This window comes from Diadema antillarum, unplaced genomic scaffold (genome assembly GCF_040938485.1).
Source record: "Diadema antillarum isolate AM-2024a unplaced genomic scaffold, OU_Dant_1.0 seq00000622_RagTag, whole genome shotgun sequence".
Taxonomy (NCBI): Eukaryota; Metazoa; Echinodermata; class Echinoidea; order Diadematoida; family Diadematidae; genus Diadema; species Diadema antillarum.
The window spans coordinates 282,719-307,696 of record NW_027271545.1 but is presented as its reverse complement, the minus strand read 5'-3'; the positions used below and the strand labels follow the sequence as shown (position 1 = coordinate 307,696).

Below are 24,978 nucleotides of genomic sequence, written 5' to 3'. Positions count from 1 at the left end.
CACAAAAAGTAACAAAAGGTGGCACCCAAATCTGGTATCAGCTTAAAGCTGAAAAATCAAGAAATGCAGTGGTAATAAAACTGAGTTGGAAATCCATGGAAATCTAAATTTTTCACTTGGATGTAATAAAAACAAAAAATTAGCCTATTATCCAGGATATTTACCATATACTGGTAATATTCACAAAGATTATCTATGCATTTTTTACAGTATCATACAGTAAAATGAACTCTGATGAATATGTAGGAGCAATTACAGATCAATATCTTCAAAACTACATATTTGAATAACTATTTATCAAAGAGGTCACAATTTGCTCTGAAACTCTTAATATGATGTATTTTGCTACTTGAGGCAGGAAATATACCCCTTTAATGTACATGTATACCTGATTTAAATATTTCAATGAAATATTCTTTAAAGTATTGTCTTTCAACATTGTCATTCAACACGGCATGTCAAAAATTTTTACAAACCCAAATAGCCCAAAATGATTTTTAGCGCACTTCGGTACGATATCTCCCTTGCTGCAGCGCAACATGCAGAGTCACACTTTCGCAGTTTACTTGGGCACGTCCAGTAATGCAAATTTACTGTGCAGCAGGCATGGGCAATCAGATCTAATTTTCCCCTTTTTATCACGACTAAAACATTTCCACTTCACAACAAATATGCACTTTTAGAGCTTAAAGTTCATAATTATTTCTTTTCCCAATATGTAGCAGTTACTAGGATAACCTACAAGATAGATATAGTGCTGTGTATATTTGTGTATGATCAAATGGAGTGCGTGCTGGGCACTGTCGGAGCGCGTGCTGGGCACTGTCACAGCGTTGTTGACTTATTGTTATGGTACACCTCAATGCAAAATCGCAAGAACCTCAAAGGGGTGCCCACGCCTGAGAAAAAGAGAGAGAAAAAAAAAGAACAGTGAGATATTACACTGAATACACTTGTTATCATTTGATTCGCCTACCTCAGCTTGGTACTTAAGATCCTTCCTGATCTTTCCCGTCTGGAAGTTCCAGACTTCAATGAAGCCATCCACACTGCCAGTCACCAGGAACTGACCATCAGGAGAGAAGGCAGCACACTCCACGTGAGACTTCTGACCGAACTGTTCAAAGTCGTGGATTCAGATTGAGATCGATTACTGGGTTCACAATGCTTATTGAATTTTTCTAGTACTTAGCATGCACAAAAATCAACAGAGACAGGAATCACTAGCCTATCTCAAATCCCCATAAAGCGTAATCATGACTATTATGCATATATAATGCCTACCACTGGTACACAATCAAGTTGAACTCTCATCAGTCTTTTATATCTTAAGGCACACAAGAAGCCACCCTTCCTGTTTGATACTTGTGCCTTGGAGAGAGAAACAAGCTCAACTTTTATTGCAGTTGTGGGTTATTTCAGGTTTGGTGCTAGTGCTGGTGTTGTTGCTATGTCAAAACTAGCACTCAGCGATAACCTGAACTAAAATCAGTTGGTGCTAGTACAATGTAGGTTGACCTCAGAATTATGACGTTGTTTTGGTAGGCAGTGCTGGGCATGCTGTTGAATGTCGTTCTGCCCAACCAGCTCCATATAGGTATGGGCAACATGGCCCTTTAATGTAATCTGTTTGAGCTAATGTACAGGCAACAAATAAACATTGTTGTCAGGAAACTTTTGTAGTTTGTATCATTACTTTTTTCATGGAAGGTAGCCCCACAGGAATGCTATCTAATAAATTTTGTTCATGTACACTACTTTTTTTCTGAATAAACATACTATTTAATATGTGGGATATTTTTCAATGTGTTTTACTTTCTTGAGTTTACCAATACTTGCCAAATTAACAACCCACAAAATATTACTGCAAAAGTAGAAATTTTCATGCAAATGTACAACCAGAAACTAGCGGGAAAATAAAAATCATGCAAATATTTTTGCTTGTTATGTATGTACAATGTATACCATTATGGGATGTTTTGATTGCACAGAATTAACATGCAAAATTCATCCATATCGGCAGAGCGTGGAAATATCCACTGTACAGTACATCTTGTAATACAAATGCACTCTCTATCATTATCCAAGATGGGAAAATCGATAGCTGCAACTTTTCTCTTGAAAAGAATAACATCTGCATTGTATTTCTACAATTCTGTCACTTGTTCTTTACATCAAAAATTCAATTGACTCACACACTTGCAAAATATACCCACTAAATATTTGGCATGATGCACTTTTAACACAAGTATACGGTTTGCATGAGCCTTTACAATCATCATTGTGTACTACTTCTACATCACATATCTAAACACAACAAACTGGTTTACAAAGCATTTCACGTTATTTTCATTATCATTATTATTACCTTCTTTTTTTTTTTTGTGCCTGACAAGGTACATTTGATATCACCTTGAGTACTCAACCTGGAGATCCTCAGAGGATTTGCAAAAAGCATGTAATTTGGACGTGCATATTCCCTTTGCATGGGCAATCTCAATCTATTTTACTACCGAATTTGGCAAAACTATCTATTGCAATATATATACAAATATATTTATATTCAGCATGTGTGTGTGTGTGTGTGTACAGTCAAACCTGTCTATATCGGCCATCCAAGGGAAACAAGAAAAGTGGCCGCTATAGACAGGTTGGTGGCCATTTTGAATTTCAACACTTGCACTTTATAATAGCAGAAAAATTAATACCGCATGTTATTCTTTAAAAAAAAACAACCAGCAAAAAGGTTTGCATGCGTGTGGCTACCAGCTCGGATTTTTGTTGTACAATTCACTTCATTTCATTATTTCTTTTTCTTTGCCTGCTTCTGTTCTTTTCATTCTAAAAACAACATTTCAGGCCTGAGGAACTGCTCTGTTTCATACCGGTTTGCATGAATGGGGTTCACGAGTGCTGAGTTCGATGGAGATTGATAATGAGTGAAGCTTTCGTATACAACAAACAATACCCAGACAAGTACCATATTGTCCTTATTCAAAGGAACTTAAACGCTTATTACTCAGCATTTTAGTAAAATTCTAAGATGTTATTAGGAGTTGTCTTTGCCTTTGTAGCATCTATTGAGGGCGGCATTACTGAAGCCTAGATCAAATCTAGTCAAGTTAGTGGTAAGACGGCTTTTCGTGGCAAAGAGCTTCATTAATTTTGTCAATCGTTTCTGTATGATTGTGACTGAGCTAGGACTCAGTAGAATTCACACAATGAACATAAAAGACATCGTATTCATGGCTTTCTCAAAAACTGAACGGTTCAGTTAAATTTTTGTGGCCGCTATACGCAGGTAGATATTCACCACGGGATACAAAATGAGTGACCGCTGGCCGCGTTAGGCAGGTGGCCGCTATATAAAGGGTCCATAATACAGGAATCTCGTCCGGGGGATTTTTCAGTGGCCGCTATAAGCAGGTGGCCGCTATATAGAGGTGGCCGCTAAGACAGGTTTGACTGTATATATATATATATATATATAGAGAGAGAGAGAGAGAGAAAGAGAGCATACCAACATACAAACATACATTCATGCATTCATCTCTCACCTTGATAGACTTGCTGAGCTGTGTTGGGTATTTCTCTTCCTCCTCATCCCTGACAGCTGCCTTACCCCTGAACAGATCAATGGTCACACCTGGAGGCAACAAGCCCTGGTGCTGCTGCCATTTCAGGGCTTGTCCCAGCAGGGCCAGGAGACGGGATGGGGGTACTACACTGACCTCCCCTGACAGGGCCTGGGCGATAGCAGCCCTGCGCCGCTCTTTGCTGCTCCCATCGGGATATGCCTAGAAAAATTATATGCATGGCATATGCAAGGCGGTTACAGGATTTTTATGATAACAGACACTGAAGACATTGTAATGAGAACAAGAGACCCGGGGGTCTCGCACTCACCCGAGTATCGCAAGTTCACCTTTCACGCAGTCACTACAGTGTAACTCTAAATTACACACAGCTCTACTAAAATTTGACTAGGCATTCTCAAGTAGAATATGAAAATATACAATTAAGGCACAAATTTGGACCCCCCCCCCCACCTCATAGTATCAATTTTAGCTCTATCACTTCTTGTTCTAGAGAAGTCCAGATTTTAAAGATTCCTTAATTTGAGGGGGGGGGATGGGGACCCCTGGGTGGGGCATGGTGCTCATTTTAAGAAATTGAGACCCCAACCCCCTAGGGATGCTACCTGCCAAGTTTGGTGAAAATCCGTCATCAAGTTTTCAAGAAGAAGATGAAAAGGTACAATTTAGGCCCCAATTTGGAACTCCCAACCCCTCCCCCTGCCCCAAAGGGGGGCACCCCTGGATCTGCTATGAACAAACTTGAAACAACAGTCCCACTAACTCATGTACTATGTACTAACTCATAGTATTAACTTAGTTCTATCACTTCTGATTCTAGTGAAGATTTTTAAAGATTCCTTAATTTTGGGAGGTTTGGGCCCCTTGGGGGCCCTCCAGGTGGGACAAGGTGCCCATTTGAACAAATTAAGATCCTATCCCCCTAAGGATGCTACCTGCCAAGTTTGGTGAAAATCGGTCATGGGGTTCTCAAGAAGATGAAAATGTACAATTTAGGCCCCATTAGGACCCCTCCCCATCCCCCTTCCCTACGTCCCAAGGGGGGCACCCATGAGTCCGCCATGAACAAACTCGAAACTACAGTCATCAATGTAAAACTCATAGTATTAACTTAGCTCTACCACTTCTGGTGCTAGAAAAGAAGATCTTTAAAGATTCCTTAATTTTGGGGGGTTTGGGCCCCCTGGGGGTCCCCTGGGTAGGCCATGGTGCCCATTTTAACAAATTGAGATCCCAACCCCCTAGGGATGCTACCTACCAAGTTTGGTGAAAATCCATCATGAGGTTTTCAAGAAGAAGATGAAAATGTACAATTTAGGCCTTATTTGGACCTCCCCACCCCCCCCCCCCCCCCCCCCTCCCAGGAGGGCATCCCTGGATCAGCCATGAACAAACTTGGAACTACAGTCATTAATGTACTGACTCATAGTATTAACTTAGCTCTATCACTTCTGGTTCTAGAGAAGAAGATTTTGAAAGATTCCTTAATTTTTGGGGGTTTGAGCCCCCATGGGGGCCCCTGGGTGGAGCAGGGTGCCTATTTTAATAATTGAGATCCTAACCCCCTAGGGATGCTACCTGCCAAGTTTGGTGAAAATCGGTCTTAGGGTTTTCAAGAAGAAGATGAAAATGTAAAAAGTTTACGCACGACAGACGACGGACGACGGACGCCGGACGAAGAACGATCGCAATAGCTCACTTGAGCCTTCGGCTCAGGTGAGCTAAAAATGGCTTAATATACAGAAATTAGGTAAATTGTACCTGTTTGGAAAGCATACGCCTGTAGGAATACAAATAATGATATTTTAGATCATGAAAGCTTCACTAAAAAGACTGAGACAGTGTTTTGACACCCCTTACTAAATACCAGAACCCGACCTGATAGTAAAGATTGTGGGACCACATTGATGACATCAGGCTGTAAGCTCGTTGTTCAGCTGCAGCACTGATATTAAAATTAATTCCATAGAGCAGGGACGTGTTGCAAGCAGTGATTTTGGAAGTTGGTAGAATATCTTCTTCACAGGAAAATGACATTTGTTCTTTCATAGCCACATTTGTCTGTCCACTGCAATTAATATTTGCTGGAAAAAAAAAAAGGATGGAGGAGTAGATTTTATACACATTTACAGGGATGTTGCAAGCAGTAATTTTGGAAGTTGGTAGAATATCTTCTCACAGATTCAGGAAAATTATTGTTCTGTCATTAGCATATTTGTCTGTTAACTGAAATTATTTTTCGCACCAAAAAATATAATTTCTTAGTGTTGTCCAGACATCTATTTCTGGTGGCCCTGCTCCATCTGGCTACCACTGATGTTGAGCCTTTTCTTGCTATTTGCGCTGACATTGCTTTCAGATCCATGGATAGACATTACACCTAAAAAGAGGGTAAATTGTGTGGAATGAAAATTATGCAAGTGCAGTATCAATACAATAGTGAGAGCATGTGAAATACGGGTAGCCTCAGCATCATCAAAGCAACTGACTGTAAAATATGTGTAACATGCTAGAACACAACAAGCTTACCTCTCTTGGATCAAAGTAAGATCTAGCCAGCAGATTCTCAAGGTGGACATATCTGTCAGGTTGGTTCTGTTTCAGCATAATCATGGGGTCTGTCTGTCGAAGCAAGGATCTAGCAGCCCCTAGCTCACGCAGTTCAATCAATTCCAATACAATCTGCAGACAACAAAATCAAGATGCAATTAATATCCTTACCCTGCAAACAATATTGTAAGATACTATTCAAGTTATTGCAAATGAAACATACACATTATCAGCATTACACACTGCAAATATATACCTCTGAAATTTTCACAGGTACATATTTCTATTGAGATCTAAAGCTTAATACCCATTTCACACCATACATACTATTTTGAAAACACCTCTAAGGATCTTCAGTTTCATAATATGACAGTATTCACTGTATAATCAGGAACATCAGTACAAAGATAAACCCCTCGGAGAGACATTTCTAGTGCACACTATTTTCAGTGGATAATTGGGTGCAGACCTAGGATAAATGAGACACTTTAAACAGGATATTCCAAATAAAAAAAAGACACCACACACCAAGACATTTCCAAGATTCCCTATTAGTTGTGGTTTATATATGCACATGGTATTTACAAAGCAATATTCAGACTAGTCAGTTTTGTGACCTCCATCCAGTAAAACCACTAACTTACACCATTTTATGCTTCTTGAAGCTTCACTATGCACACGTGGTGAGCTAGCTCAATGAAAGTTAAATCGAACCTTGACAACATGCGTACACTGTCACAAATACACACATATGCTATATGCATTAATCTGCTAGAGCCCAGTAACATGTCATGAAAGCTACAATATGTACGATCAAAGGCAAGTCTATAGTACTCAGTACATCTTGACAATGTGTGACTACAGATTCACACTATTGGCAACAGATCAAAATGACTTGTTTGTCACAAATTTGTTCAGTCTTCACTTTCCTTGAACTAGATTTAATAGGATGAATGGCTATATTGTTTAAAGGGACTGTACAGTACTGGTTGAGGTGGGGATTCATGTTTTGAACATTCCTAAGAGAGATAATGAATAGCCTCTTATGAAATATGAAAGAGCATGTAATTTTAAGGATTCAACGTTTATTTGATGAAAATTGGTTTTCAAATGGCTGAGATATCCAAAAAAGTGCTAATAATAAAAGGCGACATGCCACAAATTTATTAGGATTTCTTTGTTTCACCTTGTTTTTGGATATCTTAGCCATTTCAAAACCGATTTTCATCGAATAAACTTTTGCTACCCCTTAGAACCGCATGCTCTTTGACATCTCAGAGTGATTTCTGAATATCTCGCAAAACGTTAAAAGCTAAATCCTCACCTCGACCAGAACTGTACACACCCTTTAAAGAGAGCAAGTATTTAGGGAGCTTAGCTTTTGGCTAAAAACTTTTTCAGAGAATCTCTATTGGATAATTTTTCTTTATGTAATGAGTTTCAACAAAATAGCATGCACATAATTTGCTTGTATAGCTCGCTCGACGTCCGCAGAACTGACGAGCTACAGGGATATTGGCAGTATCAACACCGTTCCTTGCCAGTGAAACACCCATTTTATGCTCGTAGAAAGCTCGCACATTTAAAATGCGTGTCCAGCGAATAGGCACTGATCCATTGGCAACCTACGTACTTTAAGCGGGTTAACTGCCATGACTTGTGGCAGCTCCCGGACTCCTACTGGTGTTCTGCGCAGACTTCTGCTGGCAATCCCCGTGACTCACCTGGAACTTGGCTGCCCATAAATCGGACTTGCGTGCGCACCTCCGCGCAGCGGCAGGCAACTAAGTGCTAGGAACTGTCAGGTGCGGGCCATCTGCAGGGACCTCCAGGTAGCAAAAATTGTCCACTGCAAGTCACAAGCAAGACTTGCCCGGAAAGCTGTGACAGGCCCATGAGCGTGCTCAAAACCTGTTCCAGGTGAGTCACGGGAATGGCCCACAGACGTTTACGCAAAATGCTAGTAGGCGGTCCATAGCGGCATTCGCAGTGCCCGTGTGTCGCCCATTATTAGAACGTAAGTAGAATGTAAATAGCATGCGTCCAGCAGGTAAGATCCACACGAAACTCGCACAAATCCTTGTCCACCCACAGAAAATTATCCTGCGTGGTGGAAAATCCCTACACGCAACAAGCCTGCGTAGCTTGCCCAGAAAGATGTGACAGGCTCGAACATATGTTTATCCTATAAATGTAAATACTTCATTTTTGTTACAAGTAGGCATTGTTTATGACAAACTAACAATGCAAATAACAGTATTATTCCCCATGTAATAAATTGTTCTTTTAATCATTTTTCTTAGCACTAGAATATCTTATTGATAACTATGTAGCAGTAACCGTGGTAACACATTATTGCACAGTCAAAAAAAAAAAAACAAAAAACTAGAAATGTCGCTATGGCGACTGATGCCTCCGCCATAATGCATGATTCTCCCAATAGGTGTATAGTACAATGTCTTCACAATGTGTGATGACAGTTTCACATAACCGGCAAAATATCGAAATGACAGGTTTGTCAGAAATATCTTGAATGTTCACTTTCCATGATCTGGGTTTGCTCTAATTGTCTATTAAAGAGTGCAGGTACACATATTTGGGGAATTGAAAAATTTTACTTGACTTCTGACCGACCTTATTATAAGTTTATGCATTGAGTATGATTTCAAAGGTATGAAGAAAGAGTGTAATTACAGTACAAAATATGTCTTATTTTTCATTTAAACCTGACCTTTGACCCTTAACCTTTGACCTTTGACCTTCTGGCTGGAAATTTCCAAGAGAATCTCAATTAAGTAATACATGTACATATATATTGAATTTTAAAACTAATAATGCGATCATTGCATAAACTAGTGTATGAGGGAAATAGTAACATTTTGAGGAGTTGACCTTGACCTTTGACCCCCTGACTATTGACCCATGACCCCTAAATTCCCTAGATAATCCCTGCCAGTCAGTACATGCATATGTACCAAGTTCCATGAAGATACATTGAACCATTTGCGAGAAAAGTGATATTGCAACATTTTCACCTCACCTTTGACCTTTTGACCTTTGACCTTATGACATGAAACTCTCTCTGGAGAATCTTTATGCAGTAGTACATGTCTACACTAAGTTTCAAGAAAATAACTGCGGGCATTGCATAGATATGGGGGAAATAGCAACATTTTTAGCATTTGACCTTGACCTTTTGACCTTTGACCTCTTACCAATGTCACTATTAAAATCTACTCAACTAATTGTCCCATCATACATCATCCTTGGACCAAGTTTGGTGAAAGCTGCTTCATCCAGTTTTGAGTTATCACGTAAACAGATAAATTTTAGGATTTGATCTTGATCTTTGACCTTTGACCTCTGTCCGATTTCACTGAAAAACTAATCAAGTAATTGTCCTATCATACATCATCCTCCAACAAAGTTTGGTGAAATTTGCTCCATCCAGTCTTGAGTTATCACGTAAATGGATGCAATTTCATGATTTGACCTTGACCTTTGACCTTTGACCTTAAGCCGATTTCATCCAAAATCTAATCAAATCATTGCCCCATCATACTTCATACTTGGACCAAGTTTGGTAAAATTCCAGTAAATATTACTCAAGTTATCGCGTAAACGAAAGCGGACGGACGTACGTACGGACGTACGTACACACGTACGGACGTACGGACGGACGGACAACCCGAAAACATAATGCCTCCGGCACCACTTCGTGGCGGAGGCATAAAAATACTGTGCAACTGCCTGAACTTCTAGGGGCCAGACTCGTCTAGCATTCATGCTATTTTCTGGTTCCTTATTATCCTTGCTCTTTTTCATTTGACTGCATATTTGTAAACATGTACAAAGATTATGGCATTATATATATACTAGATAATAAATTCAAATTAATCAATTCATTAAATTCATTGGTTCAGAGATGAAGGTTTTTAAAGATTCCTTAATTTGGGGGTTTGGCAGGGGCACATGATGCCCATTTGAACAAACTGAGATCATATCCTATCCACCGAGGAATGCTACCTGCCAGGTTTGATAAAAATCAATCATGGGGTTTTCATCGAGAACATGAAAATGTACAAAGCTTGCGTACGACGGACGGTGGATGATGCATTGCACATGACACACAACGCATGATGAATGATAACAATAGCTCACTTGACAAGTTGGCTCAGGTGAGCTAAAAAACTTTTGAATCAATTGCCCGATTTTCCCCAAACTTTACAGGTCTAATGTACAGTCAAACCTGTCTATAGCGGCTACCCAAGGGAGACGAGATAAGTGGCTGTTATAGACAGGTGGCTGCTACAAACAGGTTATCCAACTTTGTGTGCATAGCCTACATGTACATATGTGTACATTGCACATGTACGTACGTATGAACACGTGTGTTTCATGCATTGAACAATGTCGGTGATTATGAAATTGTTGCACAGTAGCATGTGTATAATTCTGAAGAAAGCTTAACATTAGTGCGTTGTTATGACGGAATGAGTGATGACTGAAGCGGTGGCGATCACTGAACGTTGCCTAGGAATACTGTAACTGGCACAGCTACAAAGCAGCAAAACACGCTGAATTATCTGCTCGGCTACGGCTCCATAGGGTCTTTGGCCACTATACATAGGTTAAAATCTACCACGGGAAACAAAATTTGTGGCCACTGGCCGCATTAGACAGGTGGCCGCTATACACAGGGTCTTTAACAGGGCTTTTCTCTCGGGGGGATTTTTCAGTGGCCGCTATAGACAGGTGGCTAATAAGGAAGGTTTGATTGTATTCTACAAATATCACAGCTTTCACTCAATCCACATTATTTTGGGGCTTTGAGGAACATACTGAAATGCAGATCTGCTAGTGGGGCTAGGTCTTCAGAAAAGAAGTCAGCACACACACACACACACACACACACACACACACAAGTGCATGCATAAACTAATAAACAACAGAGGGAAATGAAAGGGAGAAAAAGGAGCAAGAGAAGAGAACATATTGACTCTAACTCAAGACAGCTATCAACTATCTTTGAAAACATTTTGCTTGTGATAACTGGAAAATGTGAATTTAAGTTGCATGTTCTTTATGTAATACATGTGACTGGCCGTAGTTCAGCTATGGTACACACGACATTTGCACATCATCTCATGAGAATTATGCCAGGCCTGATTATACACAAGCTGTGCAAGAATAGATTTGAGACGAATTATGAATCGAAGAACTGGAATTTAACTTACGTTTTTGGCAACGTTTCGCTGATTAATCACAATCAGCTTCATCTGGCATCCTTCCAGAAGAAGGCTGGTCGTTATATACGTGAAGCTGTGTAGGAACGTCACGCAAGGGTGCACTACCCGTGCGTGACAGACGACTTGGAATCTCACGGACAGCTTCATGTATATAACGACCAGCCTTCTTCTGGAAGGATGCCAGATGAAGCTGATTGTGATTAATCAGCGAAACGTTGCCAAAAACGTAAGTTAAATTCCAGTTCTTCGATTCATAATTCGTCTCAAATCTACATCGACTGGATGAATAACTTTCATCAACATGTGCAAGAATAGTTTTCAGTTCCACATTCAGAATGAAATCTAAGACTTTTCTGAATGTTGGACTTTGCATTTTTTTTCCACAGTTGTGTCCTTTGCAAATCATTCATGTGCCTCATAAAAACAACCCTTTAAGGATCATGTGACTTTTGCTTTTTTTTTTTTCATATACCAGGCTACTTACTTGTATTCCTTCTAAGGTAAAATGTACACTTAGGTCTACAAGAAGTAAAAATTTGAGGTCTCTACTCTTAGTGTCTTCAATGGTACCTGCATTACAGATACACAAATTGTATGTCTGTGCTTACATTTCATATCTTTTATCAATGTCATACAGCATAATTTTCTTACTTTTTAGGTGATACACTAACAGCGTATCACTTATTGTGTTTGTACGGAATCTTCCTTTTCTTTCTGATGAATTTTGTGAATAAAATATCTCAACAATGACATGACCAGTTAACATGAAATTTTCAGTCAATATATGTCATATCAATATCTAATGACATGAAACTTTTCAAGATGATAACATATCCCTATGACGTCATCTGGGTGCCATTTTGCGATTTACAGATAATGTCAGATGATCGATCATATCTTCATAACTCCATGTGAATGTCATTTTCTTGTCATTTTCGGTAAACATAAAGTTCAAGTCACGTCTTGCACTATGGTTATCACACAGGTCATGACGCGCGCGTACATGTGTGTCAAAATTTCAAAATGCTCAAAACGACTTCCCGACTGGTTTTCTATACGTTTCAGACAATTCTAAGTGTTTGAAAAAATTCCATGTGTGCGCGTCCATCCATGCATTTTCGCGCGCACAGCGAGTAGGCAACATGAAAATGCACTTTTTCCAATTGATTTTGATTCCTGATACATCCAGTGACAATATCCATTGATTTTCGATTGATTTTCACCTATAACAAAGCAATGCGTTTGTGTAAAAGTTAAAATTCTGCGTGCACGTCTATGTGCAAATATCGTGAAAAAAACATTTCACCATAGCTCCTAAGAATGAGTGGGGACTCCCTCTTTTTATTACATACAATGTATATTCCAAAAGGATATGAGTTCAAAATAACTTTTCAAGTATCAATATTTCGATTTAATTCTGACGTTATCATATCGCTATCTGAAATAAAAACAGTGGAATTTAATTTTTCGACGTACTGCTTCTGACATTCATTTGCACGTATCTTGGTAATTTTTGCTTAATATTATCCCCAATTCAGACATGATGTACTTGGACAATTGTCTTTCAAGTCAATGTCATTGTTTTGCAATTTGATGATGTCATCATATTGAAAATTGTGATTAAATGCAAAGAATCAAAATCAACCAAGTTTCATGTTATGTCTATGGCAGGTGATTTTTTTCCCCCAACCATGCAATGACTTGACAACGTTCTGGAAACTGTATCTCAGTTGATTCTGCTCTATTTCCTCTGAAAATTAGGATATAGCTGAGACAACAAATCTTCATAATTAGGTATTAAAATTTTGATCAGACACCCTTATCACTGTAAAAATTTCAATATCGAAGTAAATTTGTGAATGGAATCACAACGAAGAATTTTTGTATTCTTCTGTACTATGTTAGCGTAAATTTCACAGCTTGGGATTGGTAGAGCCATTTGGTTCAATCGGTTTGAGAGTGCGGAATGCCTATGATACTGTACGAGAGGCCCCAAGTTTTAATCCAGCAGGATGCTGTTTTTCCTTTTTTGGCTTTTTCTTTTTTTTTTTTCTTTTTTCTTTTTTTCTATTTTTGCAGTTGAGCTTCACTCCAATGTCATTTATTTTGAAATAATTTCATTAAGTATACACACGAAATTTCCCTTTATGTATCAGAGGTTGGAGTTGCTTCCATATTGCTGTTAAATTTTGTAAGCTGGTAGAGTTTGACCAACTTATTATATTTTAAGGTCAAGATGATCCTTAAAACATTTAGAATTTTTTTAAATTGTGTTCGTGTCAAGGGCAACTTCTAAGGCATGGGAAAATTAAGGAACAGAACAGAATTTGATTCAATATATTTTATATATTTAGTGGCATTTCATCTTGTATGCTACCTTTTATTTTAGACTTTTACTTACTTATTTTTCTAAAGAAATATTGAGCTCACAATGCTGTGTTAAAAGCTCATTGGATTTTTTTCAGCATATTACAATTCAACCAGCTAAACATCGATAGTCAAACAGTGCTGAGGTAAACTTTCGATAGTTGAGTGATGGATGTCTTGTCAGTAATTCACATCCAAACGCACGCACAGGCAGTTTGTCTTTGTTATGTATATAAGGTACTGTAATAATGAAAATAAAGTAATCGTTTGTAACACGAAGCAAGGTAAACACAAGGTATGCGTACAACATTTCGGCCGCGAATTCTGCTGGCCTTCGTCTGGCAAAGTAGACCGAGCGCTGCAGTGCATGCCTATTTATATGGCTGGTGGAAGGGAGCATTGTGCTCAAGGGCACGCCATTGTTCCGCTTCGCTGGAGCGTAAAGTGCACTATTATCGGACGATGCGATAACGGTCAGCCAAACAAGATGCTTCCCGCCGCCGGTGCCCTTTTGTCACGTGTTAAGTGTGGCGGGAATTACCAATTGTGGACATCTTAGCTAGGAAACAAGGCGGAGTAAACAACAGCGTACGATGCGGTGATGCGTAAGCACTGAACTCAGCCTGTACGGGGGCTGAGCGGGCTGCCATGCCGTCCCTGTCGGCTGTGGAGGGGGAGAGCATGGTGGCGGATGATAGGTTAACCATTCATCTGCTGTCCTTGTTTATGTTGTTAGGGTAAAAGCGGATCTGAATAGCTTCTTTAACGCGCCGCGCGTACCAGTGTTTGTCTTGTGCTATGCACCTGACCTCTTCCCAATTCCACCAGCCATATAAATAGGCATGCACTGCAGCGCTCGGTCTACTTTGCCAGACGAAGGCCAGCAGAATTCGCGGCCGAAACGTCGTACGCATACCTTGTGCTTACCTCGCTTCAGGGTGGTACAATGTGTACATTTACATGACCCAACTTGAGTAGGAATTGGAACTGAATCAATTAACTCTAAGCCAGGTGTATAGCGTCCTGCACGTCTCTTTAAATTTTATTATTCTTCGACCCAATAATGTAGATATGCTGAGTGTAGTGTGTACGAAGGGGTTCTGTGTCGTTCTGCCTTGGAAAAGGCCAAGCTTTTATTTTTGTCATGGTTGTTTTACTAGTAGCCATGGATGATGTGTATTGTTGGCATCTGGGGCAGTATAGAACAGTATCATGCTGAAATCACCCCGAGTTACATGGTAAGCGTTCAATTTTATATATCTTTCTTCTTTAAAGTCAATCTCGAGTGAATGAATTACACAATAAACAAGGAAAAGTAGAAATTACGCGGTGCGTAATATATGTCCCCGCCGGAAGTAGCATTTTGTAACAAAATGTGCAATATAGGTAAACAATCAAGGTCAAAGGTCAAAGAAGTCAAAGGTCAAAATTCTGTGTAGAAGTTTTGAAGCCCTCACCTAGTGCCATCACATAAAGCAAATGGAATCGAAATTGGGTTAGAAATGGCGAAGGAGTAGCATTTTGTAGCCAATGTACAATATAGGTCAAAAATCAAGGTCAAAGGTCAAAGAAGACAAAGGTCAAAATTCTGTGTAGAAGTTCTGAAGCCCTCACCTAGTGCTATCACATACAGCAAACGGAATCGAAATCGGGTTAGAAATGGCGAAGGAGTAGCATTTTGTGGCAAAAAGCACAATATAGGTCAAAAATCAAGGTCAAAGGTCAAAGAAGTCAAAGGTCAAAATTCTGTGTAGAAGTTTTGAAGCCCTCAACTAGTGCCATCATATAAAGCAAACGGAATCGAAATCGGGTTAGAAATGGCGAAGGAGTAGCATTTTGTAGCAAAATGTACAATATAGGTCAAAAATCAAGGTCAAAGGTCAAAGAAGTCAAAGGTCAAAATTCTGTGTAAAAGTTTTGAAGCCCTAACCTAGTGCCATCACATAAAGCAAACGGAATCGAAATCGGGTTAGAAATGGCGAAGGAGTAGCATTTTGCAGCAAAATGTACAATATAGGTCAAAGGTCAAGGTCAAAGGTCACAACTGAAATTCTGTGTAGAAGTTTTAAAGCTCCCATGTAGTGCTATCATATAAAGCAAACAGAATCAAAATTGGCTCGTAAATGACAGAGAAGTAGCAAATTGAACATTTTGATCACACACGGACGCACACACGGGACGGACGCACGGACGGACACACGGACGGATGCACGGACAGACGGACGGACGCACGGACGGACGCACAGACACACACACGTACGGAGCCCGTTTCATAGTCCCCTGCTTGAACTCGTTCGGCGGGGACAATTATGTTTTGACACGTTGCACTGGAAGCTTATAAAGAGAAGTTAATGCATGATGCACTCACTGGTGCATGAGTGCTACCATTAGGCGCGTCTTCATCAGCCCGAAATTTCAAAATAGCGCGCTATTTTGTGGCAACGAAACTAGCCCGATGTCAAAACAGCGCGCTATTTGTGTGGTGAAGACGCAAATAACGCGCTATTTGGTTGAGAAAATATCCCAAGAAATCTTGGGCTAGTTCGTGAATGAGCATGCTAATTTGTGAACTAGCGCACTATTTTGGGTGCGTCTCCATCAGCCCGAAATTTTCTTGATCCCTCCACAATTCCGGTTAGCCAGCTGGCTGTGGGGAATTATTGGAAGGAAAGCATACTAGTAAGTTTTAGTGACTGTGTATGTACACACACGGTGTATTCAAGGATCACATACGAGCGTGCATACTAGGCCAACTCTTGTTGACATCTTTTTAGATCTCTGTACCGTGCATGCTGGCTGTTTCATCGTTGTTTGTACAGATACCTCGGATACCTCGAAGTAGTCGGGACTGAAGAAAATGGTTCGAGGTACGCGTACGTCGAATTTTCTTCGACTTATCCAACGTTTATAGATGTTCGACATGTTATCTGTTACGGTGCCTACCGATGGTTTGCATGCTTGTCAATTGGATTTGAATCGACTTTAATATGAACGAATTGAATGAAAATCGTTGTTCTTCTTCGAACACTGTTTTCTGGTGGACAATTAAATCACTTATCACCAGTAACCACAAAAACAACTAGAAATGTTGCTATGGCGACTGGTATGCCTCCGCCATAATGCATGATTCTCCTAATAGGTCTATAGTATATGTGGACAATGTGTGATTATATTTTCACAAAACTGGCAAAATATTAAAATGACAAGTTTGTCACAAATGTGTTGAGTGTTCACCTTCCTTGACCTAGCTATAATTGGATGAATAGGAGAGCATGTATTTGGGGATTTAAGGACTTTAACTTGACTTTGACCCATTCATATGTTTAATACATTGAATAATTTTCAAGGTATGGAGAAAAAGTGCAATTTCTGTATTGAATAGTAAATTGTTACCATTTTCATCTGGCCTTTGACCCTAAAATTCATAAGATAATCACTGTCAGGCAGAACATGCATAAATATGAAGTAAGTTACAAGATAACTTGAGCTACTTCCGAGATATGGAGGAAAAAGTTAGTTCAGCACTTTCACTTGATCTTTGACCTTTTGACCTATGAGGCAAAAAAAGAAAAAAAAAAGAAACTTTCCAGAGAATCTCTATTAGGTTATACATGCATACACCAAGTGTAAAAGAAAAATAATCCCGTTGGCATTGCATAAATATAAGGGAAATAGTAAAATTTTGAAGTATTGCCCTTGACCTTTGACCCCTAACCTTTGACCCCATGAACCCTAAATTCTCTAGCTCTAGATAATCACTGCCAGTCAGTACATGTATATATATATATATATATACTATGTTCCATGAAAATACCTTAACCCTAATCAGGCTGGGGGGGGGCGGAATCCGCCCCCCCTCGACATTTCGCGCAATATCTTCGCAACGCGATAAGCTCCCGCCGCGATGTTTCATGACTTTTTTCTATCAAGTATCGCGCAACTTTTGAGACCCAAATTGTCGCGCCCGCGCGTACCGTTTTGACGCGACGCCCGTTCGAAAAAAATTTGTCAACCCCAAAATTGCTCCAAAACGTGATTTTGTGTACAAATCCAATGCAAATTGTGTTTTTTCAATTAATTCACATAAAAATTCATATCTTCACTTAGAATGGCCGAAATTAATTCATTTTAGCATAATAATGCTTCGAAAAATGTCTGTGACAAATTTTGGCCAAAAAACAAACAAAAACAAAACGTCAAAAAACAAAGAAATACATAAGAAATTCAAAAAACAATAAAATACATAAGAAATTAATTTTGATAGATTTTTTTTTTGTCCTATGTCTCAGAAGAATGATACAAGAAACATTTTTAAAAAGAAATTAGCTTTATAATTGGAGCATTAATAAGTGATTTAGAGCCCAAAACTGATTTTATGCATAAATTACAATAATTAATTAATATAAAATATAAGAGAAATTTTTCGGAGAAAGCAACCATACATTTTGATAGAATACGTCGCGTGCGTCGCGTGTGCCGATTTTCAACGCGATCGCGCGTTCCATAGGCGAGATCTGAAGGGGGGGCGGAATCCGCCCCCCGATATGGCATAGACAAAAAAGCCCAGCCTGATTAGGGTTAAACAATTTCCAAGGTACAGAGAAAAAAGTGAAGTTTTAATACTTTTACTTGACCTTTGACCTTTGACCTCATGACCCCAAACTTTCACCAGAGAATCTTAATTGGGTAATACATGTATACACTAAGTTTAAAGAAAATATCTTCAAGCATTGCATAGATATGGTGGAAATAATGAAATTTTACATATTTGAACTTGACCTTTTCACCTTTGATCTCGAGCTTGTGCACCCAAAAGTTGACAGGCACAAATTCACCCCCTAATACACATACATGCCAAGTTTCATTAGGATAACTCAAAAGGTTTTTTAGTTATGCTGTCCACAAAAATTCATTACCGACGGACGGAAGGACGGACAACCCGAAAACATAATGCCTCCGACACCACTTCGTGGCGGAGGCATAAAAAGAAAATACTGGTACGTAAGCGCGTGCAAGATGGGGTAGCAGAACATGCGTGCTAAATGTACATTGCGTGTGGATGACCGTGGTGTGTCTACAATACTGAGTATGCATTTGCGCAATACTCGTACACGTCATGTGGAGAAACCCGTCAAAACACAAACTAAATTTACCAAGCACACAGTTTAACAAGAATCACAAGAATCACATTCTTAGCTTTGCAAATTATTAATATTTTGCACAACTATGGGTGAACATGCAGCGCACCAAGAACATCTAGAGCTACAGGGAGCGACGGCAATGTCGCACCGCTACACCGCTCTTCCGTGTGTCTACCAGCAGCACTCACAGTCAGCCCATTGATACCATTAATAATTTCCAAATGTACAATGTAAAAGCAACAATCTGTTATTATTTTAGCATCGTACATAGCAGAATATTACCGTTATTCATATCCAAATTTAAAACCAAACATCCGACATTTATTTTACTATCATACGGAGCCGAATGTTACTGCTGTCCACTTCCAAAAGTGAAATGAATCATCTGACAATTATTTTAGCATCGTTCGGAGCCGAATGTTACTGTTTTTCATTTTTGAACATCAAGGCAGACATCAGACATTTATATTACCATGAAACCCAGCTGAATATTACTGTTATTCATTTCGAAATGTATGGCAAATATCCGACATTCTTTTTAGCATCATATGGAGCAGAATGTTACTGCTCTGTACTTCCAAACATAAAAGCAATCATGTGACATTTATTTTAGCATCTTCCGGAGCCGAATGTTATTGCTTTTTTACTTTCGAAAGTAACAGCAAACATCCGACATTTATTCAATCATTGTACGGAGTTGAATATTATTGTTATTCATCTCCGAACATCAAAGGGATTATTCGACATTTATTTTAGCATCTTCCGGAGCTGAATGTTATTGCTATTACTTTCGAACGTAAAGGCAAACATCTGGCATTTATTTTATCATCGTACGGAGTTGAACATCATTATTATTCATTTCCGAACATCAAAGCAAACATTCGACATTTATTTTAGCATCTTCCGGAGCTGAACGTTATTGCTATTTACTTTCGAATATAAAAGTAAACATCAGACATTTATTTTATCATCATACGGAGTTGAATTTTACTATTATTCATTTCTGAATGTCTAAGGGATCATTCGACATTACACTTATTCTAGCATCTTCTGGAGGCGAATGTTATTGCTATTTACTTTCGAACGTAAAAGCAAACATCCAACATTTATTTAATCATCATACGGAGTTGAATATTATTGTTATTCATTTTCAAACGTCTTAGGGATCATGCGACATTTATTTTCGCATCTTCCGGAGCCGAATGTTATTGCTATTTATTTTCGTCGTATATAATCATATACGGAGTTGAATATTATTACTGTTCATTTCCGAATGTCAAAGCAAACATTCGACATTTATTTCAGCATCTTCCGGAGCCGAATGTTATCCTTATTCATTTCCGAACGCAAAATCAAATACCTGACATTAATTTAAAGCCCAAACAAAGTTCTGGTACGCCTGCAAAAGTTGTCAAATTTCGCTCCCAAATGTGAACGTATGCTTAGGAAATGTGCAGGATAACGATGTTATTACAAGATATTCGATGGGTAACGACGAAAATGCGAAATATTAAGCAAAAAGGTTCAGTCTCAGAACTTACCCGAACGGGGTCAGGCTAAACTCGGACTTGGGGATAACTCGGCTTCGCTTTGACGGCGGGATGAGTTGTAATGGTTGTCCCTCTGATTGTACAGTGTTGTCCTATGAGCGGCCTGTATAAACTAGCGCTTCGTGTTCTGGCTACTCGCAGTAATGGTCCGAGTTGCTACAACGCACGCATCAAAAAACCTCTTTTGCGCGCATGCAAAATCAGTGTGCGCCTATCAAGCTTGATAAACAACAACAAAAACTCCAAAGACTGCGCGTCTCAGCAACTGAGGACCGCGCGCTGTCATTTTTGTTTTGTTTTGTACAGGATTACGTTAGCACGCACTTTCCTGTCCCATCCATTCAGTTAGGCCTCATTTGGTATTATGCAGTGGCCAGTAGAATGTGGCAATCACTTACTGCGTGTGAATTGTCTGAAGTAGGGTCGAATTTTTCCCGAGACCGAGTTAGTCTGGAGCCTTCTGGAATAAACGTTGGTTTTCCTACTATTATTATTTTTCTCAAAATACTCCAAACCGACTCATCATTCCGGCAAACCGCGTCAGCCAGGTAAGTTTCTTAGTGGACTCTTTCAATATATTGCAAGCAAAAATGAAATGGTGCTAGACGGGTTCTCAAGCACTTACCGAAACTTAGTTTTCACTTTAAGCACCCTACGGAGCTGAATCTTACCGTTACTCATTTCCAAAAGTACATTATAAGCAAACATCCGACATTTATTTTAGTATCATACTGAGTCGAATGTCACTGTTATTCATTTCCAAAATTAAAAGCAAACATCTGACATTTATTTTAGCATCTTGCGGAGCCGATTGTTACGCTGTTCATCTCCAAAAGTAAAGCCAAACATCCGACTTTTTTTTTTTTTGTGGCCCAACGTGCATTGGTGGCCCCGGGCCACCAGGCCACCGTTAGTGTCGAGCCCTGAATAAGTGCAAGGACGGGCTACTTGGTTGCCAAAAAAACAGTAGTGTGTAATATTGCAAGATCAGATTCGGGCTACGAAAATCTGAGAATTGTACAGCATATAATTCCATAACATCTAAATTTATCAGAATAAACTTGTTCAATCACATCTATACTATTCTTTATTAGGCCAAGTAAAAAAAGATAGTAGTTTCTCGTCCGGGTTTTTTGAGCAAGGCGATGAGGGAGGTCCTTACTATTTGATATCTTACTATTTTTTCGAGGATTGTCAAAATGAAAGTACATGGTGTAATATGTGTTCTCGTCCGGTAATTCTGAGAAAGGTAACGAATGAGGGCTTTATATACTATTTTCTATATCCAATTTATGAAATGAAATATATCACTCTGGTAGCTGTGTTATGAGAGACCAGGGGGGCATTTCATGAAGGAACTTGTCGGATAAAATATCTGACAAGTCAATTATATCCGACAAGTTTTGAGAAATTCTTTAGTCTGATTGGCTGATTTCTCTGAACTTGTCGGATATAATTGACTTGTCGGACATTTTATCCGACAAGTTCCTTCATGAAATGCCCCCCAGGTCCCAAGTGTATGTCTTGCCTGCACTCTGTGCATTTTCAAACAAATAGATTATGTACCATACTTGAAATGAAACTTCATGCATGCAGAAATACATTTGCTTTTTCTTTCCACTTCAGATGTCAAGGGAAAATGACCATCTTAATACTGGTATTTAGTGTTGTAATGGCATTTCTGATACCAGTGTACTTGCAATTCTGATGTATTGTGCTATTAAATGAAACAGGTATAAAACATGTTTTTCAACAAAGAATGTACGACTGAAATAAATTCCAGGATATTCAAAACACTGCTTTATTCATCATTGGTGTTTGTGACTTTTTGTGTCCACACAGCTGGTAGGGCCTATGTATATAGTATGCATTTCTTCACAGTACAATTGTAGCACATTCAACTGGAAACGGAAACTGCAGATGGATGTCAAAATAATACTGATATGGCATTATAGCATTAAACATGTAAAGATGTTTCTTCATGTTCTAAAAAGACATTTGATAATCAATCATCATTTGGATGATGAATGACTGTACATGTATACCACACTACAGATGATACGACTCACGGCCGTGTCCGTGAATTTACATCGTAAAGAAAAGTATCCCGCAGAAATACGAGATAAACCAGAATCCGTGGAAAATTATTCATTTTGTAGATACACCCATTTGATAATTCTACATTTGCTGGAAAAGTGCATTCATTTTCTCTTCAAAATAGAACATTACTAGTACATCGCCGTCAGATGCAACGTTACAGAGCAAAGTGTACGGGCTACTACACATTCGAATGCAGAATGCGTGCGTGCTGACAGCTGACAGTGCTGGCCCCGTTTCATAAAAGATGTTAGGATGTCAACTCTTGCTGGAATGACTACTTCCTATAGCAACAGCCAATCAGGAAGCTGCATTCATGTCGTTACCATGACAATTGACATTCCAGCCAGAGTTGTTATCATATCAACTTTTTATGAAACGGGGCGTTTCATAAAGCTGTTCGTAAAGTTACGAATGACTTACGAGCGACTTGTGATCAGTTCTTGTGCTGAATTAAGGAAATTCTGATAAGTATAGCACATCAGAACTGATCACCAGTCGCTCGTAAGTTGTTCATAACTTTACGAACAGAATTATGAAACAGGGCCCAGGGGATGGTACTATGGTGACCGACCCTGGACAGCTACCCGATCCGACAGACACGCACACTTTGCCAATACGGTGCGGCGGCACGGCCACTGCACCGGCACCGTACCTTCCGACACTGCACACACATGCACATAGTCACAATGACATGAAAATGTATAGGGCCTACAAACTCGATACAATCCTCACAAGCATTTGTACAGTACATTTCATCCGCTTGAAATATGAGAAACGGGGAAAAATACGAACAATGCGCGAAATATGCGAGGAATATCAGCGATTGATCGCAAAAATGTTGCCGCTATCGCGTTCACGACGTACCGAGTGCGCTGTCCATCACAGCTAGCCCGCCGCGCCCAGGCCCGCCCGCGCCCGCGCCCATCCAACTACAGTTCGACTGCTTTGTGGGTCATTCCTTCTTGCCGAGCTCGCAGTGTGAAATGCATGCGTTATTACATACGGACCACAGAAGCTACAGCTACTACAGCTAAGTAGAGGACGCAAGGCGTAATTAGAAATGAGACATCACGATAGGTTGGTGAATTGTCGATTTTTTCCCGGCGGCCGAAAAAATAGTAAATATCAAAAAAGTCGATGCGGCAACTGAAAATCGATGCGGGCGGGGAGCGGGATGGGACGAGATTTATGAATTTCTTGGTATTTTCAGCGCCATTTTGAAAATAGTAAATAGTAAAAAAATCGATGCGGCGGCCAAAATCGATGCGCGCGAGGACGAGAAACTGGTTTCTTTTTTTACTTGGCCTTATGCTAGGCCTATACTTCCAGATCATATATCACACTGCATGTATTTTCATAATCGCATTGCTGAAAAAAAAAAAGTTTTCAGCGCTTGCGTTCTCGGGGGAGAATTAATGAAATAAACTTTGTGAAAGGAAAAAAGTAAAAAAAAAAACTAGCAGGAGATTGATGTTTGGACAGTGGACCGTGATTAATGCCAAAGATATAACTGTCAACACCTAAGCAGGTGCGCCACAACGGTTAAGAAATCTTCGCACAAGGCACGACTATCACGATCACAAATCAGAACACAGTGGTTAAAGAAAAGAAGATGATAGGGCAGAGCGTAGCGTTATCGTAAGCACTCCATTGACACGGGTGCTATATGCATACCGTGTACGTGTGTAGGTAGGTGTTGGGGATTTTTCTTGTCAGCTGTGTACCGGGTATTTCTTTGGGGGCACGATCGTTCTGGTCTCAGAACGTTACAATCGAGTGTGAAAAGATTTGTGACATGTCTTCGCTGTCCATGCGCACTTAATCGGAAATGCTGAGTGATGCAGAGACTCCAACTCTCCCGTTTTCGACGGGAGATCTCCCGCCGAAAGCCCATTTTTGCATAATCTCCTGTTCTCCCGCTAGAGATTTGATTTCTCCCGACCTGGCTCTGTGTCTCCCGATGGAAAGGATTTCTTACTTATTGCTATCGTATGTTGAAAAAATAAGCCTTAGATAGCACCAGAGAACATCTAGAACCCTAGGAACTTCGCGCTTTGCACACATTAACTTGGAGTTTCCCGTTTGCTAGGGGTTTCGGGCGGGAGAAGCTCCAGATCAGAAGGTGCTTGGGGTTGGAGTCTCTGGTGATGTTTGCAATTTCGATTCGGGCAACATGCTAGGAAAAACAATAAGTTAATTAAGATCAGGACATTAGATTTCATTTCGAGTTAACCGAACTTCGAGTTAGTTTTTTCGAGCTACGCAAGTTTTAATGCACGTAAACTCCATAGGAACAATCGGGACTTTCATTTTGTCCCCGAGGTAAGTGATATTCAACTAATCCGACGTCGAGGTAAGCGAGGTTGACTGTACTTCTTCTTCTGGTCCACTCTACCTAAGCTGAAGATTCTTGCAGATTGTGTGT

The 24,978-nt window shown here is 39.7% G+C and overlaps 1 protein-coding gene across 1 annotated transcript in view; it reads right to left on the bottom strand.

Annotated features, from left to right (window-relative positions):
• Positions 1-24,978, bottom strand: part of LOC139736119 (WD40 repeat-containing protein SMU1) — a 56,705-nt gene that overhangs the window by 22,469 nt on the left and 9,258 nt on the right. Inside the window, exons 3-5 of the mRNA XM_071646851.1 lie at positions 6,126-6,278; positions 3,558-3,797; positions 977-1,117 (exon numbers count right to left, since the gene is read on the bottom strand). Coding sequence (XP_071502952.1) covers positions 977-1,117; positions 3,558-3,797; positions 6,126-6,278 — 534 coding nt within the window. The remainder of the gene's footprint in view (positions 1-976; positions 1,118-3,557; positions 3,798-6,125; positions 6,279-24,978) is intronic.